General features: G+C 41.7%; 1 protein-coding gene across 5 annotated transcripts in view; it reads left to right on the top strand.

The window, feature by feature from the left end:
• The window catches only part of Syt7 (Synaptotagmin 7), a 443,527-nt gene that overhangs the window by 68,571 nt on the left and 354,463 nt on the right, over positions 1–20,493 (top strand). For 2 of the 5 annotated variants that reach the window (XM_072303858.1, XM_072303852.1), the window contains exon 1: positions 17,262–17,412. The exons of the other annotated variants lie outside the window; for them this stretch is intronic. In XM_072303858.1, coding sequence (XP_072159959.1) covers positions 17,308–17,412 — 105 coding nt within the window. In that variant the 5' untranslated portion in view covers positions 17,262–17,307. Of the gene's footprint in view, positions 1–17,261; positions 17,413–20,493 lie in introns of those variants that run through there. 5 annotated transcript variants of the gene reach the window in all.

Here is a 20,493-nt window from a genome sequence, read left to right as displayed (position 1 = left end):
ATTTTTCTAGAGGACTTATTTACGAGTCAGATTGTAAAATTTCATTGGAAGGTGACACCCCCCCCCCCCCCCCAAGACTCCCGAACAATTGAATGTCACAAATTACCTCCCCCCCCCCCTCTTCACTCTGGCAATTACCGCTGTTTTTAGTGAATGAAACGTGAATGCAATGATTTCATCGGTGATATTTCGAGCAAAAGTTTATGTTAAGTTAATTTAAAACACATGGAAAAAAAATGGAAACACTGATTTGCATGTTCAGGGAGTAGTGAGATTTCACATATGAAACATAGCTCTGAAAAATCGACGAAAACTATTCGGCGCGGGGCCAAACGACTCTGTGCAACAAAAATCCGCCGTCAATGACATGAATCGAATGTTTTTCATCAATTACCTCTTCTGATGGGCTTAACCCACCGTAAAGTGAAGATTTTGTGTTTTTACGCATGCCCTCTTCTGTGAGAAGAGACAGCGGGAACGGTGACAGCTCATATGACAAAAACGTTGCAAGTTCCTCATCCGACTTTTTAGCAATGCAAATTCTTCGGTAAATCAAATGAGGATCGACAGGAATAATATCATCTTGAAAATATACGGCTGACTTGGCTCCTTGGCTCCTGGCTTCGAATCAGCTCTGGTGGTGGGTGAAGACATAGATTTGCTGGTGTTGCTAATTGCGCATAGCAAAGAGGTACCAAATGTATTTTTCATGAAGACAGCTAGGGGTAATAAGCCCCAAGTCTTGTACAACCGAGAAAGTGTTGGCGATTAAATAATTTCGGATAATATTCGTTTAATTCACGCTTTCACTGGGAGTGATACTACCTCGGGAATTTTTAATCAAGGAAAAGTCAAATTATTGAATATTTTAAAAAAAAATCACGATTTAATCAAATCTGCAGAGGAATTTAATGACTCGAAATCAACACGTGAAATCATTTCTGCTGCAGGCCAGAGGTTGTTTCTTGCACTTTACGGCCAGAAAGACATTGAGAAAGTTTCTCTAAATAGGTACAGATACGGCTGCTTTATAAAATATTCATTTCAAAATAAACAGAATCTTGGGTCTTTGCAGCAGGCTGCAGCAGAGCATGCATTCCGAACTTATTTGCAGGTCCAGGAGTGGCAGGGTGAGAAAAAGGATCCCTGCAATTGGGGCTGGAAAGCCACCAAAAATGGGCTAACGCCTATAACAACTTTGGATCCACCAGCTCCCGAAAATATTTTAAAGCTAATTGCCTGCAAGTGCAAGAAAGGTTGCCGCAAGACTTGTGGGTGCCGTAAAAATGGCTTACGATGCACCATTCTCTGTCAGATGTGCAATCAATCCTGCGATAATTTTCAAATGGAAGATACCCTACAAGGAGAGGAAGAGGAAGGGGACGTCGATGAACCGGAAATTATGACATTCTTAGATGATAATCAGGATTGTGAATCTGGCTCATCTACGCCATCAACGCCAGTACCTGGTCAAAAATCTGAAACAGACAGTGAGTATGACGAAAGTAACATGGAAATTGAAGAACCAGCGACAAGGGTACTGCGCTCAAGCAAAGCAGTGCAACGTATTGATTCGGAAACATCCAATCAAAAAAACAAGAACTCAGATGAGTCAGATGTGCCACAAACTGATCTAACGAAAATTCCGGGACCATCTACAATGCGCTGTAGAAAATAATTAGGTAGATGCTTGATTTGCATTTTTTAACTTTGTATGCACAGTACAATTTCTTCAAAACTTGGTTGATTTGTGAAAATTCAGAGAACTCTGAAATGTTTTTATTGCAACTTGAAAAAACTATGCAACTGTAATAATACAGTCCGTCTACTTTAAGTAGGCTTCTTTCCGTCCATTTTCCCTATTCCTGTCCAAAAAAATTATTCATAAGAACTTATAGAAATTACCTGATGAACTATTAATGTTACTCGAAATATCACCGATGAAATTATTGCATTCACGTTTCATTCACTAAAAACAGCGGTAATTGCCAGAGTGAAGAGGGGGGGGGAGGTAATTTGTGACATTCAATTGTTCGGGAGTCTTGGGGGGGGGGGGGGGTGTCACCTTCTAATGAAATTTTACAATCTGACTCGTAAATAAGTCCTCTAGAAAAATCCACAGAAGAGAAATTACGCAGACACTGGCGAACCCTGTCCATGCTCGGTTCAGCTTTTTTCAGTCCAACTTCAAAAGCTTGTCAGTGGCGTCCAGGATTAAGAAAAATAAAAAAAGCAACTCCTAGTATTACATTTGTTGCTCTATAAGTTTAATAGTTAAGATTTTTCACTTAGAGTGTGTTTTAAATTAACTTAACATAAACTTTTGCTCGAAATATCACCGATGAAATCATTGCATTCACGTTTCATTCACTAAAAACAGCGGTAATTGCCAGAGTGAAGAGGGGGGGGGGGAGGTAATTTGTGACATTCAATTGTTCGGGAGTCTTGGGGGGGGGGGGTGTCACCTTCCAATGAAATTTTACAATCTGACTCGTAAATAAGTCCTCTAGAAAAATTCACAGAAGAGAAATTACGCAGACACTGGCGAACCCTGTCCATGCTCGGTTCAGCTTTTTTCAGTCCAACTTCAAAAGCTTGTCAGTGGCGTCCAGGATTAAGAAAAATAAAAAAAGCAACTCCTAGTATTACATTTGTTGCTCTATAAGTTTAATAGTTAAGATTTTTCACTTAGAGTCACCCCGAGAAAAGTTATTCACGAGAAAAGCGCAAGTTTCGCGAAATTCGAATTTTGGCGGTTTTTTCAGCGCGCTCTGGCGGCTGAAATTTCAGTCATATCAAAAAATTGATAAGAACCTGTTTTCTTTAGAATTTTATGTAGTTTATTTTTGAAAATAACTACTTTGGTCAAAAAATCAAAAATAAGCGAGATATTTTCAAAAATTGGGATTTTAGGCCATTTTTAGGCCATTTTTTCAAAATGGCGGCTTTAGCGGCGAAAAGATCTTTACACAAATGCGAAATTCGGATTCAGCGTCCAAAAATACATAGGAATCACTCATCAAAAAGTTTTCCGGGAAATTTTCCCCAAGAGCCCCTATTTGATGCCCAATTGCCTGGACTATAAGTGTAAATTTTATCATCTGCACTTAATTTGTCCAGAAATTACTCGTCGGACGATTAAAACAGGAGACATCGGGCAAAAACCGCGAAAAACACAATTTTCGCACATTTTACAAAGTTCGGAGCCCGCCAGCGCGCTTAATTTTGCCCTGAGCAAAAAAGTGTATAGGAACTGATTTGTAGGAAATTTAACGAGCTTTATTTCTGAAAATAACTAATTTTATCGTCAGATCAATTTTTGGCAAGTTACAGGCCATAATCCGGAAAAAAGGCCGATTTCAGGCCATTTTTGCCAAATTAGGCAACTTTCCGGTCCGAATTTAATGGCGCAAAGTTGAAATTCGGATTCAGCGTCAAAAATTACATAGGAATCGATGAAAACATTGCTACCCGGGATTTTTGCAAAAACCGCAAAAAAAACGCGATTTTCGTTCATTTTTCGAAGTTCGGTGCCCGTCAGCGCGCTTAGTTTTGCCTTGAGCAAAAAAGTGTATAGAAACTTTTTTATGGGAAATTTAACGAACTTTTTTTTAAAACAACCAAATTGTCGTCAGATCAATTTTGGACGAGTCACAGGCCTTAACCCGCAAAAAACCAAATTTTCGCTCATTTTTCAAAGTTTGGAGCCCGCCAGCGCGCTTAATTTTGCCCTGAGCAAAAAAGTGTATAGGAACTGATTTGTAGGAAATTTAACGAGCTTCATTTCTGAAAATAACTAATTTTATCGTCAGATCAATTTTTGGCAAGTTACAGGCCATAATCCGGAAAAAAGGCCGATTTTAGGCCATTTTTGCCAAATTTGGCAACTTTCCGGTCCGAATTTAATGGCGCAAAGTTGAAATTCGAATTCAGCGTCAAAAATTACATAGGAATCGATGAAAACATTGCTACCCGGGATTTTTGCAGGCTCTTTTCCTTGTTTGCCTGGACTAAGTATCGTTATCCAGCGGGAAGTCTTAAAAAAACGCATATTTATTGAGCAGATAGTGAAATTAGGAGTGTATTTCAGACTTCCTCGATGCGCCCATCGTGATTTTTGGGCCATTTTTTCCACTCTTTTTTGGTCTCTCTTTTTCTACTCTAGCTGAAGTTTGCAACAAGCCCCCGCAATAATGTCTCGAGTAAAAAAGTACGCTAAAATAGGGCAGGAGGGAAAGATAATTAAGGGAACGCCGGAGAGGTGGTAAATGAGAGTGACAGTGAAAGAGAGAACGTGTGTGATGGAAGAAAATTGTTTCCTAACCTGATTAAAGGCGCGTGGGATACTCCGGAAGTGGGTAAAGTGGTTTTCGCGGCGCAAAGAAAAGAGAGAGACGAAAGGCGAGTGGCTATTCTGGCTTGTTTTCAGGGAGTGATTGAGCGATGAGGAAGGTCGAGCGCCCTGCCGCCCCGAGCAGGATGGAAGACAATTCTATCATCGCCACCCCTTCTGCCACTGCATCCGTAATTGGCGGCGCTGTGGAAAGCTTTTATTGTCAGATCCTGCTGCCAAATGTTGATAGTTTCCTTAGCTTTGAAGACAGACTTCTTCCTCGATCCGACGTACTCGACCTCAACAATGCTCGAGTTCTCTCGGATTCTCTCTCATCAATCATCATATTCAGGGAACGCAAGTTGAGCACACTGGAAAACATAACACATTGGATCTAAAGTCCAGACTCTTAAAAACATCGACAAGAAAAAGTACTCTTGATTCAATCAGAATCTAGCTTAAATCAAGAGCCAAGCCTCTCAATTTAAGCGGATTTCGTTTTGATTCAAGCAAAAATCCGATTGAATCAAGAGTATTTTTTCTTGTCAATGTTTTCAAGAGTCTGGACTCTAGATCCAGTGTAGGTTAGGTTAGGTTGAAATTTTGACGTTTTGTCTCTGTTCCAGTTACTAAGACGATCCACCAATTTTTATTTTGTTCCTGTTACAGTTACTGTGACGATCCATCAAAATCTCCATCTCATACTTATGGATTGAGGTGGATCCTCAGTTTTGGCCTAAAGAGTTCTAGGTGTGTTTGATAGATTTCAAATTTGAACTAGGCATCTATTTTGAAACATAAACGCTCTCCATATAAATCACTATACACTCGCGGTATTTCACTGTATGAATTTTGCGGGTCGGAAATCCACACTAAGCATCGTCCACCAAATGTCAGTATCAAAATTTGAAAGTTTTAGGTCATATCCTTGTTATCTTTTACACGTAGGAAACAATGGAAATTATGGCAGACAGAGGCAAATAGAGAGCGAAAACGTTTTGAAAGGATTCGCTTTCCTTTGTTCAATTCATCATCAGATGCAAAATTACACGTTTTGAGTGAGACCAAATTAAGTGATCACCAACACCGGTCAGAATAAAGAGTTAATTCCATTTTATTTTTTTATATTAAAATCGAGCGAAATGCGCTTAAGCTCTAATGGTTTTTCCAATGTACTCTTTCCAACCACTCATACCGTCAGTTGAAAGCGGTTATTTTGCTCGTTCTGCGGCTTTCGCCATAACTGCGTTACGACAATGCACGCACAGTGGCTTATGGAAAATGCCGCCATTCGTCAAAGCTCGTGACAATCTCTCGCTTGTAATTTTTACAACGCGTCGTTCCAAAATGTTTTCGTGCTGAAACACCTCGAGAAAATATCACTATCTAGAATTTTTTTCCGCGCTTCTCATTCACTTTTATTATTTATGAACATTCTCTCTCTTTCTTACTCATTCTTTTTATTTTTATTTATTTTTTTTTTTTTGGTGTGTGTGTCGCACTAGGTTGTTTCAAGATTTCCAAGGAAACACCCAGATCCGTAGAAACATTTTGCCTAACAAAGAAACTGCACAAGAAAAATTTCAAAGAAATTTGGAAGAGTTTAGTGAAACTTGAAAAATTATTGAATGACACATTATGATGAAGCTTTTTATATTTTTAAGTGATGATTTTTTTTTTTAATAGTGACGTGATAACTCCAGATTGGATACGATCGTTGAATCGTTATCGAATGACCTCGATTGATGAAACCCTATCTTAACAACGATATATATCGATCAAGGTCATTCGATAACGACTCAGCAACCGACCCGGAGATGGAAATTAGGCAACTGTCGATCGGGGCCCGGGAGACTGGACTACGAGTGACCATGTGCTTGCTCCCACAATTATTTCCCGCCTCTCTCCGCCCCGCCACCGCTGTCCCATTCTAATCAAATTCTTGTTCAATCGCACACTTTCTCCTGTCTCCTTGCCTTTACTTCGCTGTCACCCACCCTAAAGCCGGGACTGCGATACAGCGCTGATTTGTTTGCCACTCATTCATCACTCTCAGGGGCTGTTCAAGTATTACGGAACGCACTTTTTCCCATTTTTACCCCTTCCCTCCCCCCTGTATCGCACCCGTAACGCAGCTCTACACCCTCCTTTTGAATTTCGTAACGCTGGCCTGAACCCCCCCCCCCCCCCATGCAAAAAAAATCAAATGTATGCTCGAACAGGAAGGGCGGAATTTTCAATTTTTGCATGTTTTTTGCAAAGTTTTTTTGTTTCCCGGCTTGGATTTGTTACGTAACGCTTGGCCTGACTCCTCCTCCCTTCTCGTAGTTGTATAACGCACCGTAACGTTAGCTTAAATCCCCCTCCCCTTTTAGCGTCACGTAATACTTGAACGGTCCATTAGCCGCACTAGAGTCCCTTTATACTGAGAGAGGCAACCGGTCAGTGAGAAGCGCATATTAGCGCCTACAAGAGTGCAGGAATACTTCACGCATCGCGCTTAACACAGTGCGGTCGCTGGTCGGCGCGCAAAACATATTAGCGCCTACAAGAGTGCAGGAATACTTCACGCATTGCGCCTAACACAGTGCGGTCACTGGTCAGCGTTAGAGTCCATTTATACTGAGAGTTAAGACAATGTGAATCCATTTCTGATTGATTCCCGTACTTTAGGCCTCCACAATGTCACAAACGGGAATAAATATTGCATTTGCACCAATTGCAAAGATTATAATCTGGAATGGACCGGGGAATTACGGGTTCGGCAAAGAACAAACGGAATGAAAGAAGGGACGGAGAAAGGCATTTGAGAATGGGCCGATCCAAGATTATGAAAAACTTTCAATTTGTGTAATCTTTATTCTCGTTTGTGACTTCATGAGGGGGGGGGGGTTGTCTTAACTTTCATCATGAAGGGATTCTGAGCCGCACCAGATTACACGGTAAAAATAGTTTAATGCCCGATTTAATTCAAAGATTTTTCATAACCAGTTTTTCGCCCTCGAGTAGTTTGAACTGTCGCACATGGAAAACGCCAAGAAACCGCGTGGCACCTAATCAAGAAAGTTTCAACATCAGCTCCCCGAAACCACGGGGCCATTATCATGATTTTGGGATTCGAGTTTAATGGAGGGAAAAACGGGACACGACGCAGTCGGGCTAAACGTGAGAAAACTCGATTGAGAATGTGCAAATAGAGCCATTCTAGTCGGATCACAAACCTAACCGCGCTATTTGAACGCCGAATGCGTTTTGAAAACTCCGTGCACCCGTCGGGGAAGCGCGATATTCCGACCACGTTCGTGGGACAATTACATAATTTCAGATCAGCGGGTGTTATTTTTGCGCGGGAGGGCTGACACCGCTCACCGTTTCCTCTCACATCGGGGTGGGGGGCGTTTAAATCTCGCCCCGTACGTTGATGCAGCAGAAAACTGCCGCGCTACGCGAGAACATCGTAACTCCAGCGGTAAACTCGGTGCGGTTAAGTGGTACTTGATGAGCACGGCAAGAAAACAGTGTGATCCTCTCCGCTCCGAGCGGGGCTCCTGTTCTGGGAAAAAATGAGACAGAACGGCACGTCTAGTGACGCTGCGAACCAAAGACAAAAATATCCCGGGGATTCTGCTTTAATGGCTTCAGCCAGACAGGGCTAAAAGTTATTCCCATGGATCAGCGTTGATCTTCGTCTGATGATGGCTGATGAAATCCGCACTGAGTGATCTGCTCGAGGGGTAAGATACAGTTTGAAAATTTTCTCAACACTGCCCAATCCGGTATTCCCAGGTCATCGCTTAGCGAATTCGGACGATACTGTCGATTGAACTTGTCTTATTTGCCAACACTGGAAAAAAAAAAACACATTGGATCTAGAGTCCAGTTTCTTGAAAACATTGACAAGAAAAAGGACTCTTGATTCAAGCAGATTTAAGCTTAAATCAAAAGGAAATCCGCTCAAATTAAGAGGCTTGGTTCTTGATTTAAGCTTAAATCTGATTGAATCAAGAGTATTTTTTCTTGTCGATGTTTTTAAGAGTCTAGACTCTAGATCCAATGTGTTTTTTTTCCAGTGAACTTTACGTGGATTGCATTTTGCAAATAGAAACCAAGAACATTCAAATATTGCTCGGATATTGCAATTTATATTTTTTGCAGTAAAATTACTGAAATCATGCAAAAAATTAAATTTGCAAAGATAATTTTATTTTGGTCTTAAATTCTTGGTTTATTTGGAGTGAGGATAAAACCTATTTAGATGATCAGTTTATATTTGCCGGAAAAAAAAAGTCGCACGATCTTAGCTACATTATAACACTGTTGGTCTCTTTTTGCAAAATGCAATCCGCTCGTACCTCACTTGTTAACATCGATGTTTTCAGAAGAACGAGAGATTTCCGATCGAACCAAGTTTTTATATATATTTTTTCGAAGTGAACCATGCCTCTGGTTCGGTATAAAGTTATCGTAAATTCAAAAAAAAAATGATCAAGTTTACTATCGTGCTGATTAGAGTGCCCTGTGCTACGAAAAATCATCGAATTAAGATCAGACGTTGCCACATTTTTGTACACGCACATACGCACATTCGAGAAGTTTATTATACCGAAAATCGCTCGCTGTTGTCAGCGTCCCCCTGGTGAAGCGGAGTTTTGATATGTTATATACTTCCTTCGTTGGCAACTCGCTCTTGGTGGCGTTTTTGGAAACCATCGTCATCGTATGCAAATTTTCTTTAACTTCAACAACTGATTCATTGAACCGAATGCAAATTACAAATAAGACGTATTGGGAAAGTCAACCATTCCTGCGATGCGACGGTTGACGAATGAATTCTTGAACGGAGGAAAGGAACGTCCCAGTAGCGTAACCAAAGATCGATCACAGCTTTATCCTCCCATTTGTTGGTGATCCATAGGATTTGAGGAAAAAAGTATTCTTCAAGATCTTAACTCTTACACATCTGCCCTTTTCTGAGAGCGGTCTAGCCCCAACCTTTCCGGAAGCTGAATCCCTTATGTTAATAAAAGGGTCTCCTCTGGGAAATTTTGGCAAATTTGTCACCATTAGATGCATTTTAAGGCTGTTGCACGCAAAATTCAGCCTTATCGATTATGATGCCCTTTAAGAAGTTAAGTTGAGACCTCGATCTAAAGATTCTTCATACTTGCTCTCGAAGAGTTTGATACTACTAAACAGGGCGAGTCGCCCTAGATTAAACGTTGCCTAATTTCTTCTGTATCTATTTTTTTTGAAAATTTTACGATGTTATAGATTTTCAACACAAAAATTTGGTCGACTTGACACAGGGAAATCTAACACACAAAAAAGTAACTAACAGCTTGTGTTACTTCGTGTTTTACCTCTCGTATTGAAGCAAAATCTTGGTTACTTTTTCTTACTGTGTATGATGACCAAAAAAGAGGAAAAAATAAGAACGGTCCGCTTCATAACTTGTCAAGCGTAATTGTGATCGAAATGCGTTTATACCTAGCTTACTAGTTACGAATTTGGAGCATGCGGGCGATCAGCTCGTATCCCTCGACGAGAGTTTGCGGTGAGTGGGTTTTTCGGTTCTACACACAGGCTCCTAAATTCCCTGCAGCTCAAAAACTACCGTCCTCTAAATTAGGGAGTACGCTCTCGAATCAAGCGTAACCGCGGCCGAGCGGGTGAGTTTTTCATGGGATTTTGACAACAAGGCAGGACACCTCGCCCCGCATCAGAATGCAGGTCAACCCTTAATTAGCCCGTCATGAGTGTCCGCTGATGCAGTGAAACGCTCGGAAAAAAACAAGGGGTGTGTGCGTGGGGGATACAGCGGTTGATTCGAAGGATATTTCACCGAACAGGATGGGATTTTAATTAGAACGCCCGCTTGTTTAGCGGCACATATCAATCAAACTAACGTAGCACAGCTAATACCGGAACAAATAAAATGTCCGAAGATTAAATTCTGCCATATCTGACGGGATGTGCGTCTTTCGGCCGAGCCTCATAGAATATTCAGGACGAGCAAGGTTGTGGCGTTTGAATAGAAAAAAGAATTAAGAGACACTGGGATGAATTCAATCAGGCAGGTTAAATTACAAATTTTACAAAATTATTTCGATGTTTTTGTACGGCCTGTAGAGAATATTCAAGGGCAGGAGAGGACTAGCTCGGGAAGCAGCAGGACGATTCTGCCTTGCTACGAAAGAGCGCCGTATGAGCTTCCAGACGTTGCCGTATCTCTTTTAATGAACAATGAATTAACTAATGAAATTGTGATTGTGTTTCTCAGAATTTTTCAAATATTTTTGCATGTAATTTAATCCTAACATATCTGAAAATGTCGAGAGAAAATATGCATACTTTTCCTCAAAACTGTTCCTTTTACATCGGGTAACTTGGCAGCTCTCGAATTTGCATGTGGCTATCTACCTCAACAAGGCAGTATTTCCCTCTGAACTTAGCCAAAAGGGCCCCGCAGTGGCCCCTTAGAGCAAAATTTAGGGGCCCCATTTGAATCGATGAAATAAAGCACAAGACAAACATCCTGTGGAATTGCAGTGTTGAGTTCATCGAAGCGTTAATGAGAGGCTATGTGAACGTCTTATAATGAGCGAACCTCTTCTCTGCTTTTGAATTCGGCTATCACTTGTCAAACGTTGTCGAAATGTCCGGTTTGTGGCCCTTTCATCCAAGTGTAAGTTCACCCGTGGCCCACTTCTACCTTCACATTTCACCCAGCAGCGATTGCACGTTTCACCTAGGGGAATATTTGCCCAAATTTGTCTTCCATTGTTTACCCTATTTTATAGATTTTACAAGAAATTTAAAAAACAAATAAAGCAACTCTCACCGTTTACAGTTGAAAATGAAAGCTAACCATGCGTAAGTTTTCTAACTCTTTCGTCTCTTCCTTTAATGAGGAATACTTTTGTTGCATTAAAGTATTTGAATAAATCGTTCAATTCAGGTGGTAAAGTTGGTTTCAGTATAGTGAGTACGAGTTTTCAAAAGAATATTTTTTTAATATTTTTAGTTTTTTGGAAGTCAAATTGGACAGTTTTTGCAGCATTGCCTAGTTGCATCTACGCCGACCAGGGACCACACTGTGTTTGTTGCAATGCGTAAAGTATTCTTGCAGTCTTGCAGGCGCTAATATGTGTTTTGCGCCGACCGGCAAACGCACTGTGTTTGGCGTAATACGTGAAGTATTCCTGCAGTCTTGCAGGCGCTAATATGTGTTTTGCGCCGACCGGCGACCGCACTGTGTTTGGCGTAATACGTGAAGTATTCCTGCAGTCTTGCAGGCACTAATATGTATTTTGCGCCTACCGGCGACCGCAATATGTTTGGCGTAATACATGAAGTATTCCTGCAGTCTTGCAGGCGCTAATATGCGTTTTGCGCCGACCGGCGACCGCAGAGAACTACCGCGATATCTCATAAACCAGAGGCCAGAAATAAATAAGCTCATCGTGTCTCTCATAGGAAATTATATGCTCTATTTAATGGTCTTACGACATTTTTCCTTGGAATTTCTTGTTTTTGAGATACAAGCAAAAAACTGCTCCCCACGCGCCACGCCTCCCTCTTTTCAAGATCTGGCAGCCAATTCTTGTAAACTGTTCATATTTTGCTCGAGTAGCGTATTGCAACATATTTCCACAAAGAAACCTCATATACATTTTTTTCTCCAGAAACATGCCGGATTGATAGGACTAATGATCATGTGGGTCATGTTTTACCGCACTTCCAACGAATCGCTTGGTTGACTCATAGGCTCAATTTAACGTCATGAAGCACGGTGTCATGGAAATCAAGTCACCTTCGGCTTCCTTCACAAAAATAGTTAAAAATGCTAAAGTCACCCATTTACACACGCCATTATCTATCATCATTATCAATATCGCGGCAAACAAAAACGGTGTCATAAGGCCTTTGGTGATCCGTCCATTGGGCCAAAGGGCTTGGGTGAAGGCACCGTGGGTGACAATTCCCACGATCGAATGAAACAGCGTGAAAGGGCACACAATCAAATGTCCGAACTAAACTTTGTAATAATGCGGTTATAAAATTCAGATTTTTTAGATGAGCTTGAGACAATTTGGCAGCGCACGCACTGGAGGGATGCCCTAAATTGGAGCATCTGAATTCACACGTCTGGCGAGACGAGATTCCTCCGTGTAACGTAGATTAATTTTCATTCTCGATGAAATGGTAACCGGGCGCGGTGTCAGGAGCGAAGAGGGGTTGACATATCTTAAATATTCACAAGGTCGCTCGCTACGAACACATACCCCTATCTCGGCGGTATACTCTTTGCGTATAATTTCTCACGGAGCACTTTGAAACTCATTCCCTTGTAGGGACCCCAACGAACTTTTTTTGAAAAGCGTTTGTCGGAGGTGTTCGGCTCTTTGTTCTATGTGTTCTATTGCATTTGCCGGTGATATGCATTGTGACACTGCTCCATTATTCAGGATTAATTAAAACTAGCTTTCCCCGAGCGCAGCGTATCATAGCCAGCCACGAGACTGTCGCTCTCTGAGCCCGCGTTTAAGAATCCACGTCATGCACCTACGGGTCGATTTTTCACTGAAACCGGCGTCCAACAGCCTTCAATATCTTTAAGGCACGCAGCCAGTATAGACCGGAAATGACATCATACGAGTCCGTTTCCGTCTAATATTGATGGACTGGTCTTTACGTCATTCCCGGTTTATTTTGACTGACTCGCCTCGGGACAAAGATAGAAATGAAGATAGAGTGACTAAAGTATAACATTATTTCTATCAATCTGAACCAGAAATGACGTAACGGTGAGTCCCTGATACAGTAGTTGTTAAATATTAACGAAAGGGACCGTTTCTAAATTACTTAACTCACTTTTTCGGCATTTTTGAGCCCAATCCTTAGATACTGCCCCTAAGAAGTAGACGACAAGAGATGGGCCTAACTATGGATATTAGTATCCACGTCAAAACATAAGCAACTTCATTTTGAGGGAATGAAGTGTGATTGAGCATTATAAAACAACAGTTATAAAGATACATGTTTTATAAATCTCATAAACGATAAAGTGTACTCACTAAAAGCCAAATGATTAATATGAACAAAAGGCATATTGCCGCGCAAGATTGTTCTTGTTGACGTTATTATGCCTAAAGGAATGAGAGATGGCTGAGTGCCGGGTGGGAGAGAAGGAGTGTGCTCGTTAGTCGAGAGCTGTAAGAACGAATGGGAATTATAAAACGCCAGTGACGTCAGCTTCGACGACGGGGACAAACATAGGGACGGGAACGCGCTTCAACTCATGAGCCCTGTCCACAATTCTCTTGTCACATGCTCAAAGCTCATGAAGTAGCATATTTTAGCGCTTAGTCCCTTTTGATTTAACGTCAAATCCGACTTTTCCATTTTGCTAATCTAACAATTTGCTCGCAATCACGCCTACTACACTTTTACATTGTCTCTTACGCAGCTCAAATGAACACACCCCATCTTTCTCATATGTCTCAAGTTCTTTTTAGCTTAAATACATACATATGAGTCGCTTTTATAGCGCTCTCTGGTGCTCTGCGACGTCTAATCGCCACAAAACTCGGTCCTCCAGATCCATCCGGGAGTTGACACTCTCTCATCTCATTTGAACCCCCCCCCCTTTTTTTAGCATCACAGGAAAAAAGTCGCTTGGATATAGAGTCCAGACTCTTAAAAACATTGACAAGAAAAAAATACTCTTGATTCAATCAGATTTTTGCTTGAATCAAATGGGTATCCGCTTAAATCAAGAGGCTTGGCTCTTCGATTCAAGGAAAAATCTGATTGAAGCAAGAGTACACTTTCTTGTCAATGTTTAAGAGTCTGGACTCTAGATCTAAGCGACTTTTTTTCCAGTGCATAAATACTTTTATGTAAACTTCAAGATTTCAATTATGACAATAGAACAAATGGACGTTTCTGTCAAACGGAACTAAGCGCCAATTTGAGTTCCTTGTAAGGAATTTAGAATGCCGGATAGCGCGTTCTGTCAAACGGAACTAAGCGCCATGGAAAAGCATTGCGAGTATAGGACGGAATGAGCCCGACTCCCGGTTCCGCCGCCAATCCAAGCCCCCCTCTACCCCCCTCCCCCTATGGCGCTTAGTTCTGTTTGACAGAAATACGTCCAAATTTTCTGCCGATTGACTGGATAGAAAATTCATCGGAATTATTCTGATACCTCATTGTTTGAGCCCGACAGAAATGGAACATGCAATAACGTCTCCCATCACCACTATCTGGCGTTTCTTGAGCGGGCTCCTCTTAATTATTCAATCTTTGATTGCTGTTCTCATGGTTCTCGCTCCTATAGCTGTCTTCTGCTTGGTCTTTCCTTTGTTGCACTCAATTAATACAAGCCAAGTAGTGTAAACTAGTGTGAGATCCAGTCGATTTCGAATCGTGCTAGCGTGAGGACGTGACATGCAATCGTATCGCAGCGCTCAGTCGTATTTTAATTCGCTCGCACGCCGCAGACGCACGGTGGATCGAGTCAATCAGAAAGGTCGGACATACATTTTTGACTAAAACTGCGAATTTCAATGTTTATTTCGTTACATTTAAGGGGTGCTCACGATAGAAAATTTCACAAAAAGCCCAACGAAACCTCTTTTAAAACCTCAAAGTTTTGTATGGACGGAGTTATGTGCTTTTAAAATTTCAAAAGTTTGTCCGAGTTCTCCTATTGACTCGATCCTCTGTGAGACGTAGGATGCAATTGAAAATTACCTACAATCCCTGTTTACAACCTATGAAAGCCTCGCGGTAAAACTTGTCCAGAAAAAAGCTCCTTGGAAACTGATGTTGAGGAAGTAAAATACTTAAAAGAGTATAATCTCTCTTATTCTTCGAGCTGATTCGTGTCCTCACAAGTTCAAATACGGAACGGTTTTTAACCCTTCCTTTTCAATGAACAGGCAAATTTGATTATTTTTCCAAATTGCCATTGAAAATTGGGGCAAAACGTCAACTCTTACCTCATTCATTGGTTAATTCTACAATATTTTGTTCGAGAGGGAAAATGATGTGTTCCCTCCATGATGTTTCAGCCCCAGGCATTGAAAGCCTCCCTCGTTGGTCCCTATGCTGCATTCCCATGTTTATGATTACTATGGGTTACTTTGAGTTACTTTTTTCGGTTTAACCAAGAGGACTTCGTTGATCGATCACATTTTTGGTTAACTAACTGAAACTGTAGGTTACTTTGAGACATTAGCAGACGAAGAAAAGGTCTTGCTGACCTGACGTTCTCTTCTTTCTCTCGATGTTACACAGAGGCTGCGACTTGCAAGTGGCTAGCGCATTGCACCGTAGGCGCCGTCCCTAAATTACATCACGCACTTTTTCGGCATTTTTGACCCCCATCCCCCTTGTAACGCTTTTGTGACGTAGGTAACCTTTAACATGTAAAAACAAAATAACGTAACACCCTCCTCGACCCCCCTCCCTCCCCAGAGCGTTGTGTAATTTAGGGACGGCCTCAATGACCAAGAAGATTAAGGATCGATCCCGGTCGCCCGCGCTTGATGCTTAACGAGGTTTTCTAATTTTCAGCCGAAAAATTTGGCCAATGTAACCCCAAAATTTGGTCAATGCAACCCCCCTTCCCCCAATACACTAATAAAAATTACTAAGTGCACGTTCAAGTTAGAATACCTTTGTAGGGAGAGTATGGACAACTCGATTTATGTAGCTCTTACCTTCAAGGGCGACAACATGAAAAATGAACATCACTGTAAAAGTGCCGCTGCCAACCTATGCATTTGAAAGACTAATCAACGGGGCGACAACATTGTAAGCAAGCGTTTTTAAGGATTAAGACTTTGAAAATAAGAAAATTTATACGAAATCAAAATTTTATGTATTCTTTTTATAATTTTTGATCAGTGTACCTACTCTTGGAGTTTGAATTAGTACCACTGGATAATTCGAGTTCATAAGTTGGCTGTCTTTTTGGGCCCTAAAAACTACATCACCTGATCAAACCTGACTTGACCATAACCTGCTTTTTCTTAGATCCCGACCACCACCATGTAGGGCTTGGGTTTTCATCGGTTTTTTAAAAAAAATTATTGTATTTCCGACTGAAAATGACTCAGTTTTGAGTCAGAACGTCTCCGTTTTTGTTAATTGTGTATTTTAGCCTTGTTTCACGTTTTCCCCCCTTGTTTTTCAACTGTTATCATCGTCTCGGGCTGCTCTTAAAAATTTGTATCTATGACCTGATCAAACCTAACCTCCAAATTTTCGAGTCGTCCATACTCTCCCTATAAATAAGGTACTCTAGTTCAGGTTTCTGTGTCTTCGACTTCTGGCAGTAACGCAAAAGGTCGGTCGCTTCTCCTTAGTGTGAAGTCAAGGAGAGCCGTTGTCCAGTTATCTTAAAATCGAGTTCGGCGTGCGTCAGATAATCGTCCTGTGGGCCGGGACCGGCGGGCGGCCGCCTACTCGAGTGGAATTTCAAAGGCACTTAATTCGCGGCCCGGCTCGGGTGAGGAACTCATCGGAACGGTGGCCGAATTGCGGGCGGCGCGGCGTGCGGCATACGCGTCATATCTGCGGCCGGCCATCAATATTTAATGGGCCGCTCTTTATTTCGTCCCGTCGCACAGTGGACCCAATATATCAGAGAGCTCGCACATACAATTTCCGACTCATTTTGATGTTTATTTCGTCACATTTTAAATTTCATCGGGTGCTTTTAGAAGAAAATTTTACGGAGAAATTACTTTTAGAGCCTCAAAATTTTGTATAAACGGCGTTTTCGCTTTTGAAGTTTTGTTCGAGCTCTTTGACTGACTCGACACACTGTGCGTCGGGAGCCCTAAACGCTTGGGCCTGGGCCGCTGTTGCTGTTGACCGAGCATGGACATCGGTTTCGGTGAACGGTGAAATGACCCGGGACCCGGGTTAGTGTGCGTTCGCCGGCCCGCGCGCCAACCGCCATGCTCGCCCGTTTCCTCCGATTCCTCCTCAGGACGGCGCCCATGAACATCTGCGTTGTTTTCTGCGCTTACACCACCACCAAACCCTACTTGCGGGCCATCAAGGTATTTGTATTTCCACCTCTCATTTATCCTCCATGAAACCTCGCATCCGAGGAAATATGTTTCAGAGGCCCCGCACAGACTAGAGTAACTCGATTCCATTGCCGGATCCAGCTAGAGTCCCTTCATAGAGAGAGTTAAGACAACGCGGCTCATGGATGTCACAAACGGGAATAAAGATTACACAAACTGAACGTTTTCTGTAATCTTTGATCAGTTCATTCCCGAATACCTGTCTCCGTTCCTCTCTTATTCCGTTTGTTCCTTGCCGCACCACCCCATTCCTCGGTCCATTCCAGTTTGTAATCTTTGCAATCGGCGAAAACGTAATCTTCATTCCCGTTTTTGACACTGTGGAGGCCTAAAAAACGTAAACCAATTAGAAATGGATTCGTATTGTCTTTTCTCTCGACATAAAAGGACTCAAACTCAGACCAGAGATTGCACTGTGTTAGGCGTAATGCGTGAAGTATTCCTGCACTCTTGTAGGCGCTAATATTCTTTCCGCGCCAACCAGCGACCGAACTGTGTTGGGCGCAATGCGTGAAGTATTCCTGCACTCTTGTAGGCGCTAATGCGCTTCGCGCGCCAACCAGCGAACCGTCTAGATTGAGCTTAAGAGGAACTTTTGCAACGTCAGCAGTGTTTTGCAACGTATCAACAGTTTGTAATCTTTGCAATCGGTGAAAATGTAATCTTCATTCCCGTTTGTGACATTGTGAAGGCCTAAAATACGGGAATAATAATTAGACATGGATTCGGATTGTCTTTACTCTTCGATGCTCCGACCAGAATCGATTATTCACCATAGGTTTCAATGGAGAAAATACAGTGTTACCGACCTGTTGGATCCGCCCTTGGCTTGATTGAGAGAGTATCGCCATGTGGTTATCGCTCTTGATTGGTCTCGCCATCTTGAGCGCCATGGAGCTCTTAGGACCCAAAAATGGCGGACGCTGTAAGTAAATTTAAGTACAAAATGACTTAAAAAGTAATCATATTTGCATATTGCAGCATATTGCATATTGGGCCTAGCACGTGGCGGGCCCTATCTAAATGCATCTCCTTTTGGTGTTGGTGGTGGTGGTGGTGGTGGTGGTGGTGGTGGTGGTGGTTGTGGTTGGGGAGGGGGGGGGGGGTACGTTTGGCGGTGAACTTACGCAAAAGAGGAGAGCACTGGGCCTTCCTCGTAGATTTTGAAATTTTAACCTACTTTTATACGTAATTTAAGACTTTGGCAGACTTGAAACTTCTGTAATTTTTTCTCTTCTCACATCATTCGAGATCTACGTACTGAGTTTTTATTAGAGAAAAATTATAACCGTCTCTGTATCTCTTGAATGAAAAACGGCAGTATCACCTCGGTTTGACCCTCGAGTGTAGAAAAGAAAGAAGGTAAAAAGAGAAAGGGGAAACAGGGTGTGATGTAAAGGGGCTGTGAGTGGTACTTTTCAAACGCGTACAGATGATGAATATCGAGTTACCTTTGATCTCTCCGAGAGGTGTTGTGATTCCACTTTAAAGCTGAAAGTGGTAGACTGCAAAGTAAGTTGAGGGAAAAAAATCCGACCCACAGAAGTGTTTAAAAGATTGCACAGAACTCTATTGTAGAATGTCCAGTTTTTTATCGATGCTCCCGTAGGCAAACACTTAGCTCATTTGCCATTTTTTCAGACATTTTTCAAAACCTTTTTTATATTTCCAAAAGGTAAAATTTGCTGACATATTTGTATTGGATTCTCAGCGAATATTTTTGAGAGGACGTAAATTTCTATGAACGTGGTGAGTCGTCAATAATTTCATTATGTTCAGAACGCAATACGCTCACGGATTTAAGTCAGGTACTTTTAACCACTCCTTGCAGATTTTGCATGAAAAAGACAATCTGCAAGTACACCCTAACAGAGGGAACTCGTTTCGCTTTGTCGTGAAAGTGAGCCTAGATTTTTGTAATTATATTAATTGTTAACACGAAAGCCGACAGGACCCTTCGACGAGTTTGAGAGTGATGTTTAGAAAAAAGAACAAACCGTTTGACCGTTTTTCATGATAATGTTTCATAAAATTGGAAGATACAGCCAGTCACAAATATACGCGTTTGCTGAGAAGAAAATGGAATTTTTAAACTTGGCTCTGAGGCTTTTCCGGATTTTTTCAGTAGAGTGATTAAGTTGTAAATACACTGACGAGATGAAAAAAAAGCTTTTAACTTAAGCTAAAGGCAATCGTTCGACGCTTTCTCTGACTGACGACTTGGCATCAAGCTCTTCATGCATCATCGGTCGGCCCCGAAAAAACAATGCTCCTCCAGCGGCGCTGACGCCACCGTTTTTCGCATTCGTTATCAGGTAGTTACCAGCACTCAAGGGTGAAACGGATAAAAAGAAGGCAAATTTGCCCCCGGCACGGTGGCGCGGCGTGAGATTTGGGAAGTGATGCGTAAAATAAGTTGAATTCTTCCAAACGCCCGCTTTTTCTGGATTTTCCAGCCCGAGCTTCCAGCTCACCCCTGAAATAGTTTTTTTTTTTTTTGTGGCAGTTGAAATATTTACAGCGTTTTCAAAGCTTCATACAAAAATGAAACGCATACCTTGAGCGTTTCGCAACGCTTGGCTTACCGGGCTGAAACTTTTATAAAAGTTTAAAAGCTCCAAATTGCTGCCAGGTGTTCGTCAGAATTTCCTTCGTGGTCCCGTATTACAGAAGAATTAGAAATGAATAAGTGCTCGTTTCATCAATGGAAGAACCTCTATTGGAAGAATGTTCCACTTGGTATTTTCAGATGCAATGGAATATTTTCAAATTACTCGGAAAATTTTTAAACAACTAAAATTTTATCTAAAAAAATATTCAAGGGATGCTACTTTGGATTTTGCCGGAGATTTTTTCACTGCGCTCAAAATTTGCAATCAACAAAAGCTCTTCTTCTCTCTTGTGAGGGTACCACGAGATGGTTTTAAAAGAGGCATGGACAGAAGAAAGTTAAGTTTAAAGTAGACGTGTCATCCGAACATCTTTCAAAGTTACTTTGTGTGGCCAGCTATGTACTGCGAGCGACATATAAAGATAGTAATCGACGGTATC

The sequence above is a fragment of the Bemisia tabaci genome, chromosome 1 (assembly GCF_918797505.1).
Source record: "Bemisia tabaci chromosome 1, PGI_BMITA_v3".
NCBI classification, from domain to species: domain Eukaryota; kingdom Metazoa; phylum Arthropoda; class Insecta; order Hemiptera; family Aleyrodidae; genus Bemisia; species Bemisia tabaci.
This window is presented reverse-complemented; position numbering and strand designations above follow the sequence as displayed.